Source organism: Arachis hypogaea, chromosome 16 (genome assembly GCF_003086295.3).
Source record: "Arachis hypogaea cultivar Tifrunner chromosome 16, arahy.Tifrunner.gnm2.J5K5, whole genome shotgun sequence".
In the NCBI taxonomy this organism is placed as follows: domain Eukaryota; kingdom Viridiplantae; phylum Streptophyta; class Magnoliopsida; order Fabales; family Fabaceae; genus Arachis; species Arachis hypogaea.
The window spans coordinates 51,262,878-51,273,376 of NC_092051.1; the positions used below are offsets into that span (position 1 = coordinate 51,262,878).

Genomic DNA, 10,499 nt, shown 5'->3' on the forward strand with positions numbered 1-10,499 from the left:
TCGAATAATCCTTACCCTTTGTCATTTAGAAATGTTGTTCCCTCCTTCTTTCTTTACAATCATAGTTCATTTAACCTGTCATCTAGTTGATGAAGCAAAACTTGGAGGACCAGTACACTATAGGTGGATGTATCCTATTGAGAGGTAAATATCTCTTTTCAATCATTGTTCATTTAACCTGTCACTTAGTTATATCTTGCTTACTAAAGCCAATTATACAAACTAGGTATTTAGGACATTTGAAGTCCTATGTACGAAACAAAGCCAAATCAGAGGCTTCTATAGCTGAGGGATATGTGGCTGAAGAAGCTCTTACATTTTGCTTTCGATACTTAGAAGGGATTGAGACAAGATTTAATAGGCCACCACGTGTTGATGATCGTCCGGATGGTAATTACAATACACATGTTGATTCACTTTTTCCACAAATGGGTAACTCTAAGGGAGCTTTCACAGTATTTGAGTTGTCACCTATGGAAAAAAACAAGCACATCGCTATGTGGTTCTAAATTGTCCATATGTCAAACCGTTCATTGAGTAAGTACTTAAGGATTTGCGTACATGTTTTTTATTTACGTGAAAATAGTTGTTTAGTTAGAGTTAAACTTTCATATCTGACAGTGACTTCAAAGATTTTGTACGAAGACGATCTAAGGATAGAAGGCCTTCAAATGTAGAGATAGAAAAAAGAGTTAACAAAGATTTTGTTACTTGGTTTCCTACGCAGGTAAATAGAAAAGTGATATTTTTTGCTAATATTGAGCAGTATTTGTGGATATAATAACTAATATATTGTTCTATCATAATAGCTTATGAACCCAGACGTTATGAATACTGTGCATGAGGATTTGAGATACTTAGCAATGGGTCCATCACGATATGCCAAAAGGTTTTCTACATTTAGTATCAATGGGTTCTCCTTTCGAACTACCAATCGAGACAATGGGTTAAAGACCCAGAATAGTGGAGTTTTCTTAATGTCTTCAACTCCTTGTGTTGCTAGCGCTAGTGATGCTAATGTTAGGAATGCTGATTTGTCATATTATGGCAAATTAGAAGATATTATAGAACTAAACTACAATGGCCGATTTCGAGTTACTTTATTCAAATGTAAATGGGCTGACACCACTAGAGAATGAGGCTGTAGAAAGGATAGTTGGGGTTTTACTTCTGTTAATTTTTCACGAGTAATACACAGTGGTGACCGAGAGGAGGATGATCCATATATTGAAGCCTCACAAGCTCGAATGGTGTATTTTGTCAATGATGAAGTGAATAAAGATTGGAGTGTTGTCGTGCATTTGAAGCCAAGAGACTCATATGATATGGGGGGAAATGAAGATGATGAAGCATGTGAGAATGAGCCATGGTTAGAGCAAAACTTGGATTCTTTATTTGAAAATGGTGATAATCTATCATTGTTAAGAGATGAGGTAGATGATGAACTACTAGATGATGACATTGGAGAAGACAAACACATGTCGGAATAGTTAGTAGGTTAAATTAATTTATGGTATGAAATTTATATTTAAGTTTTCATTTAATTATAATTCACATTTTATCTATACTTATTAATTATTTTATTTCCAACTATTATTTTATTTCCAACTATCATTTAGTTATAATTCATATTTATGGTATGAAATTATTTTATCTATACATTATAGTAGTGCCTACTGATATATACTAGTTACTAGGTCTTCAAATTTAACTTGAAGATATGTAACTTCCTGAATTTCTTGATCTATTATGCAGATATGCCAAAGCAAAAGAGGTACAAGAATCTACTTAAAGCAGCAGCAGCTGCAAATTCTTCACAAGACAAGTCAATTGCAGCTGCAAATTCCTCCCGAGACAAGTCGGCAGCTTCAAATGCATCACAAGTCAAGTCTGCAGCAGCTGCAAATTCCTTCCGAGAGACATCGGCAGCTACAAATTCCTCCCGAGACAAGTCGGCAGCAGCTGTAAATTCCTCCCGAGACAAGTCAGCAGCTTCAAGTTCCTCTCGGGATAAGTCAGCAGCTTCAAGTTCCTCCCGAGACAAGTCGACAGCAGCTGCAAGTTCCTCACGAGACAAGTCAGCAGCAGCTGCAAGTTCATCCCGAGACAAGTCGGCAGCTTCAAATTCTTCTGAGCATCCATTCAAACCTAAACGTAAACGTGGACGTGAATCTAAACATTATTGGACTGTTGATGCCATAGGTATGTATAGATGTTTTATTATGTTATTATTATCAAAAAGCAAGAAGCATTCAGAACCTAAAATAAAGAACAAACACATTATTGGTTTAGAGAATACTAGTGTGTGAAATTATTATATATTAATTAAGCAGCCATGATTCCTTCAGAATTCTGTCCGACTAAGTTATCTACCAGCAATACCCAAAAAATTAAAGCAGATTAACATTAACTAAACTGTATTTTAGGGCTTTAATTAAATAAGACTGTAGCAGTGGAATACAATATTGGCATCATGTGCGCCATATCTGCTTCTTTTCCTGATTTTAAGTAGTGTTTCTCCCAGTTAATGCCTTCCTGTTCTAGACACACATGTCATATATATATATATATATATATATATATATATATATATATATATATATATATATATATATATATATATATATATATACTTGTTTCCTATATTAGCATATGTGGAATTTTGCTGATGATAAAAGCTAGATACTGAACATTATTATTGTATGTACTCATTTATAGTTGGGTTTTGGGATCATGCTTTGCTTTGTTACATGCAATTGGTGATAAATTTCATTATAGCAGAGAAATTATTTATTTTATTAAGTTCAGTGTTTTGATTCAACATTTGATGTATTCCTTTTCCCACCTGTTGGTTTCAATATATTTTCGTTTTTCTTTTCTTTTGTATTTCCTTAATTGCCACATGCAATGCTCAGATTTGTTAAAACTAAGTTTGAACAATTGTACTTATATATGTTGACATTCAATTACTTGGGCTATTATGAACTTGAAAATATGCTTTTGATGAGAAAACATAAGGCAGAAAATGATCAGCTTTATTTTTACATTCTTTCTACATGGTCCTTTTTTGGTGAACTTAGAATTCCATGGGTGTATATGGGTATTATTCATTTGAAAAGGAAAAGAAGTTAATATCTGGATGAACCTTTTGTGTCTATGTAAAATTTTGTAAGTACTTCACTGCTTCAATCTTGATTATCTTCCACCTGAATCACTTGGATTGTAATATCTGTAAGATATGTGCAGTGAGAGAGTTCCTTAGCAGGAAAACTAACATCGATCCAGATTGATCTGTTCTGTTTTATTCTTTTTTTCCTTTTCTAGATTTAGTGCAATTTGAATGCTACTATAGTGAGAACATGTTATATCCTGATTGATTATATTTATGGTGCTTTCTTTCAACTTCATGCCCTATTCTTTAGTTGTAAAGTTATTATTAAGTCAATTCTATAGTGTCTATTATTTAAAAATTATTTATTTTATTCTTTAGTCGCTCATTTACTTATTTATTTATACTCATTTGTCTATTTTAGATGAATACGGAGCTAGTACACGCCTTCATTTATTAGTGAAGGATGTGCATAATTTGCCAGAAGGTTTGCGTATAGTTGTCACTTTTGATAAACATCATGCAGCAATAGGAGAAGCAGCTGGACTCCTTGCAGGAGTTTGTGGGCAATTGGCCACTGATTGTGTAGCATTTCCAATCAGTTTTGAAAAGTGGTCAGACATTCCAAAAGCTTTTTTGAAAATCAATGGAATATTTTTTTCCTAGTAAGAAGATTACTCAAACTCTAAAGCTTATTTCTTTGCCATTATTTAGTTATATTTGCTGGTTAATATATATTCTTTGTTATAATTGTCAAGGCTCGATTTTGCTTCAAAGTGAGTGATAACTTGGCCAAACGATTTTTGCTCCAATCACTTGGCAAAAAATGGAGGGAACATAGGATAAAGCTTTGGAATGATTTTTATGATCCGAGGTTGAGTAAAATCGAGATCATAAATAATGCACCAGAAGATATTGCTCCTGATCAATGGGCTTTATTTGTAGAATATCGTTTGAAACCTGAAACTCAGGTAAGCCTTATATGAAGCAGATATTGCTGCTGCCTGCTCTTGTATTTTATTTTATATAGAGTTGGTAATGAACTAGTGATAGCTTCTCATGCAGTAGTGCTGCACTCTTTTGCCCTCTTGAAACCATTATTATTGTTATATGTTGAATGCATGTTTGGTTCTATTTAATTATGTCCAAATTTAACTTGCAGAAACTTTGTAAGAGGAATCAAGAAATTCGGCAAAAACAAATAATTCCTCATACTTCAGGTGCTAAATCAATTGCAAGAAGAAGGGCTGAATTGGTAATCAATTAATGCATGCATATCTAATCTATCTCAAATATAATGCATGCATCATCTCTTAATTTTCTGCATATCTAATCTATCTCAAATAATAATTTTATGAATGATATATACATGATTGAAGTTAGTAGGCTTCTATTTTTTGATCGAGTCTTTCTACTTTTCTTAAATTTTAGACGGAAGAGACGGGAAAAGAAGTTAGTAGGGTTCAAATGTGGGACATCACTCACAAGAAAACAGATGGAAGTTATGTTAATGAAAAAGCTAAAGAAATAGCGGTAAGACTAAAGCGTAATAAGTAACTTGTTTGTATTTCTTTTTCTTTCTTTTTTATAAGATAATACTATTTTTGATTTTTTCTTTTTTTTATACATGTAGGAGAAGATTGAAGCACATAGCAGCCAACAACCGATGGAATTAACTCTTAATTCTCCTCTTGATGCTCTTGGAGTAGTTTTTGGGAAAGAGCACCCTGGTCGTGTTCGAGGTTTAGGTATGGGAGCTGTTCCAACAATTGCTTTCAAGAACAACACTACAAGGATTAGTCAAATGAATTTAGGTTCTTCAAATGATGTTGGAACATCATCTACTTGTGGTCCAAATGTGCAAGAAGAGTTGGATACCGTTAAAGCGCAATTGCAAGCGCTAGTCTCCTATATTGCTTCTAAGGAATGAGGTAAAATTCCAATACAATTAGCTGGAATGTTCCCTACTCAACAAGTTTCACAGGTACAAATACAATTATCCTCTTTTTTTCCTTTTGATGTGAAATAATTGTAAACAGTGGATTAATCTCTGCTTGATTAGTAGTGTTGCTGAGTTTGTTATAGCATTCAAGCTCTCGTGTATTTGTTGACAATCCATGTTGAAAGAAGTCATTACTGTAGTCTGATTGAGATAATAATAGACCAGTAGGGTTTGATTGTGATCTATATTCTTCACTTTTCAAGCCAAAAGGTTCTACAGTTTGAAGGATGTTTGACCCGTTAAGATAAGAATTATTGAAGCTGGGGTTTCCTAAGGGGAAATTAGGGTTATTCCCCATGTTAAGAAATGTGTTGCGTTCATGATTTGCAACATATTTTGCAACAGTTGTAGTTGGGCTAATTGAGAAGTAGCATCTCTTTGTAGAGCAATATTAGGGTTTCTCCCCCAAGTAGTAGTGTTCATATTCATCATAGAATTCCCTCTTTTTTTTCCTTTTGATGTGAAATAATTGTAAACTGTTCATGAATACTTTTGATCTCCAAAACAAGTTAAGATTCGGTCATGGTCACTGTTGGCTATTTGAATGTACTTTTGAGTGAAATAATTGTAAACTGTTCATGAATACAGATTTTGACTTCCCGTTCTGATTTTCTTCTAAATTATAATTGATTAACAAAAAGTGAAAAAAAAAAGATTTATCAATGTTTGTGGCATATAGGCATAAGTAGGAAGCAGCTAATGGTAATAGGTGAGCATGAGCATGTGTTATTGCTGGTTGTTGACTAAGGGTTGTTATTGCTGTTATTGCTTTGTTTGAAAATGATTCTATACATCAGTGAATAGAAAGATCTTAAGGCTTCATTCTTTATCGCTGCTATGGTTAACAAGCACATGGGAAAGCTAATTAACAACTAGCACTAGTAGTATTATTAGTAACATTTTATATGTATTTTTTAGATGAATTCAAATTCATAATTATCCACTTATTATTAATATATGCATTTTTCTTGTATTTCTTGTGCTCATAATAATTATATTTTTGTTGTAGGGATTGGATCAGGAGAGTGAGATTCCATCACCAAAAGAGTTAGGAAGTAGGTTTTCTGGAGCAAGCAACAAGGAAGCTTGATATGTTAAGACGTATATTAAGGATTATATGTTAAGACAATTATAAGTCAGAATTAGTCAATGCTTGTTAAGGATTATTTTGATACTTTGTTTTTTGGATTATGACATTTCAATTATGACTTGGATTATGACTTTTGGATCATGTATGAATTAAAAATCATCTTATGATGTTCGATTTATGGCTATACCTTTTGGTTATTATGAGATTTTTAAGTGAGTTTCGAAAATATCACTTTAAATTAGTGGTTTCAATCTTATTTTAAAAAGCATAAAATTTTCATCATAATTAGGTACAAACGGCGGTTAGAAACCCCCGTTTTAATTTAAAACGATGCCATTATACGCTGGTAGAAATGGCAGTTAAAAACTGCCATTTTAAACGAAAATGATGCCATTATATTTTGGTAAAAACGACGTTAGAAACTGCCATTTTAAACGCAAAAGATGCCATTATAACATGGAAAAAATGGCGGTTATCATGGAAAAACGGCGGTTTCTAACCGCCATTTTAAACGGAAGAGGTGCCACAACATCCTGGTAAAAACGGCGGCTGTTCAAAAACCGCCATTTTATGCGGAAATAATGGCGGTTACAAACCGCCATTTTAACCCTCAAAAATCGCCGTAATAACCAGAATGGCGCCCAGAATAATGGCGTTTCTTGGAGGCGCCAGTTTTGGTCATAATGGCGGTTATAACCGCCGTAATTACCCAAAATAACCGCCGTAATAACCTTTTTTTTTTGTAGTGCATTACCCTTGGCTACCATAACAAGGTGTTTGAAAACCTCTTATAATTCAATTCCCATAGAAATTGAATTCAATTTCAGTGTTTGAAACAAAAATAATTAAATTAGTTTAGATAATTCAATTCATTTTCATTGTTTTCCTTTAAAATCAATTCCAATCCAAATAGGTACAATTTAAAATTCTATTCTATTGAAATTTCATTTAAAATTTAAAATGTCTAAAATATTTTTATAATTTAATTACTCATTTTTAACTTTTTACACTCACTTTCTCTCAACACCTTCCATCTTTTAACACACACTCTCTCTTCTCTCACCACTTTCATTTCTATTTCTTTTTTTCAACTCACTTAATATAATATATACCTATTTTTTTTGGAAGGTCTATTATGTAGATTAAAAAAATATCTACACATGTAACTTTTATGTATTTAATTTAGATTAATGACACCAAGTATTTGCCAATTTGTTACGTCTGAATATTTTAAGTGAAGTTGTGTCAATCATGATACTAACAAAAAGTGACATCGATTTATTCCATTTTAATACCATTAATTAACTACTATATTTGTTGTTAATAACTAATTTTTTTATTTGTTATGTCATTAGACCGATCAATAAGCTGGTTATTGATAGTTCAAATTTGTTTTTTTTGTTGTTATTTTGTCATTGAAATCAACCATGGAGAACCATTTAATTTTTTAATTAATAACACTATTTTTTAAATTAATATATTTAGATTAATTTAACTTTTATTTTTTTAAAAGAGGTGAACAAATTTTAGTTAAAAAATATAATTTTTTTAATTATTTTGTATAATTTAATAAATAAGTATATTTATTATTTAAATATGATGTTATATTAATAAAGGATAAAGTTGTCCATTATAAAAATTTAATTCATTTGATAAACATTCTAAACATTGGAATTCAATTCAATTTTATAATTTTACTAATTCATTCCAAACACTAAAATTTAATTTAATTATATACCATTAAAAATTTTAAACAAGCAGCAAGAGATTTGAAATAGCGTTGTCAAATGAGTTAGTCTAACCTATTTAAATTTGACCCATCTAAGTTTGCAGATTATATGGAATGATCCATTTTACTTTTGTTTATTTATGAGTCTCAATTTTTAGGTTTGGGATTTATGGTCAACTTGACAATTATACGTGTTGGTTCGTTTATTTTTTATTTTTGAAAAAAATTGGATACAAATTCGGTTTTAATTAAAAAATAATTTTTGCAAAAAAGTCACTTTTGAAAGAAAAAACTTTAAACAAATAGTTTTTTTTTTTTTTAAAAAATGGTGGTTAGATCTTTAGGTTGAATTAGAAAAATTATTAATTTTTTTAAAATACAAAAAAAAAAATTAACGAGCCACTCGGTTAGTTCACAGACTAACTCGTTTAATCCATTATATTTTTGGATAAATCGGACTTAATCTATTTAGTCTGAAATTTAAATGTGTTTGATTTTATAGGTAAAAACTTGCCAACTTAAACGGATAAATAGTCTAATCCGACAAATTTACCCATTTTAACAGTATTTTAAAAAAGCATCCCCTCTATACGCTCTTTGTCAAATGTTTACATAAAATACATATGTAAAGTGTTAAGTTACTCACATGGTCATTTATCTTATTAGAATTTAGAGTAATAATTTAAAAATAACTATGATATTCAAATGTTAATATATGAATCTACAATAAAGAGTACTTATTTAGGAGCTAATAATACAATCTATTTACAATGAAAAAATTAATCTAATATCAAACTAAATAAATATAAAATATACTTAGATACTATATTAATACATAATCTTCTAAATATATTTTAACCTTTTTAATGTATACAAGGAAGATTGCTTATGGATTAACTATTCGTTAACAGTTTTGCTTGTATTAGGAGAAGGGGAGCAAAAAAGACTTACCAACAAAGAGGAGAAATTATTCGACAAGTCAGAAAAATATTTAAAGAAAGGAACACCACAATATGCTTGGAGTTCAAGATCATGTTAGGATACATCAAATATTATTTTATTTTACTTGAATGTTTTGGGTTTAATAGAAACCACTAGTAGTTGAGTACAAATAGAATTCTAGAGTTTTTTATCCCTAACATATTGCAATTCTCACCCATAAGTGTGTTACTATTAAGTTTTAATAAGAACTCAGTAAATTTTCATTGAGTATCAAGCAACCATATATTAGAATAAAGAACAATAAATCAAGATATCAGGATAAAGGGCCACCGTATCAAGATCAAGAACCAATATTCATATGCATCCAAGTACACTCTTGTGCCCGTGGTGATACGAGCATAGGGAGTGTAGAACTAAGTAAAAAATTGATAATAATTTCAAAAAATTTTGGTTATTTTTTTATGCCAGTTTTATGTTTATGAGTTTCTAAGTCATTATAATCACTAATAGTCATCGTCTATCTTTCATTTTCCACTACACACTAATTGTTGTGGGAACCTTTCATAAATGCATCAAAATTTTGAGCATGTGTTTCATCCATGTTCCAACTTAGATTCACATCTTTGTGATTTTTTTAAATGAATAAAATAAATTGATATTTTTTAAAAAATAATTACATCAACATAACACAATTCACAATCTTTTTAATAAAAACGTATTAGATTTGAAAATAAAAAATTGAAGAGAGAGAGAGAGAGAGAGAGAGAGAGAGAGAGAGAGAGAGAGAGAGAGAGAGAGAGAGAGAGAGAGGGGTTAGGGATACATGGGTGAATATTATGAGTAGAGAAAATCTAGGAACTTTGGATGGCAATATTTCGGCAAACCACACATCATGAATATCATCAACAAGCATCTAGAGTTTCTAAAAGGGCTAAGAACATATCCAGAAGTGCGGTAAATGTTAACGGTGTTGGTGGGGACATAGCAGGTGCAAAGGTGTAAGTGGAACAGGTCTAAGGGACTGAATTGCAAACGTGAAGTCCGAATGAAGAAGATGAGGATAACGTCATCAAGGCTTTTCCCAAGCATTTGAATAAGAATTGGATTGGGCATCGCGATAGCAAAGGTCTAACATCGGAGGATGATAAGGAGATAGAGAATATTATAAGGATGACAAATATGAGCTTATTTACTAAGCTAGACAAAAATATTGTTAAAAAAGATATTAGAGGAGATAGTGTGTTACTTGGTATGGATGTAATGGATTAATGAAAGTTAGAGAGGAGGGTTTTCTTGCTTGAATATACCCCTAGGCTTTCAAGAAGCAGGTTAATAATTAAGGAAGCATAAGGGTAAAATAATGAATAAGAAAAAGGGCGGTGATAGAGTAAAGAAAAGAAGGGCGAGAAGGTAAAAAAGAAAGTAGAACTAAAAGAAGGAGTGACAAAGAAAAGAAGAAGTGGTGCACGAAATTGTGATCTCAAGCAACGGCGCTAGAAATTCTGTACGCACGTCTTAATAAATCGTTTTTCATTCACAACTTCAATACAACTAACCAGCAAGTGCACTGGGTCGTCCAAGTAATAAACCTTACGTGAGTAAGGGTCGATCCCACGGAGATTGTTGG

At 31.6% G+C, this 10,499-nt stretch overlaps 1 protein-coding gene across 1 annotated transcript; it reads left to right on the top strand.

The window, feature by feature from the left end:
• The first annotated feature begins 3,096 nt into the window (after positions 1 to 3,096).
• LOC112757078 (uncharacterized) lies at positions 3,097 to 5,019 on the top strand. Its single transcript, XM_072220521.1, has 5 exons — positions 3,097 to 3,100; positions 3,534 to 3,694; positions 3,868 to 4,080; positions 4,272 to 4,364; positions 4,541 to 5,019. Exons 1-5 carry the CDS (start codon positions 3,097 to 3,099, stop codon positions 4,664 to 4,666), a joined length of 597 nt encoding a protein of 198 aa, XP_072076622.1. The 3' UTR covers positions 4,667 to 5,019.
• The last annotated feature ends 5,480 nt before the right edge of the window (positions 5,020 to 10,499 follow it).

Coding starts and splice junctions, on each gene's coding strand:
- LOC112757078 (XM_072220521.1), top strand. Junction 3,695..3,867: donor GGCAATTGGCCACTGATTGT/GTAGCATTTCCA, acceptor ATAATTGTCAAG/GCTCGATTTTGCTTCAAAGT. Junction 4,365..4,540: donor CAAGAAGAAGGGCTGAATTG/GTAATCAATTAA, acceptor CTTAAATTTTAG/ACGGAAGAGACGGGAAAAGA.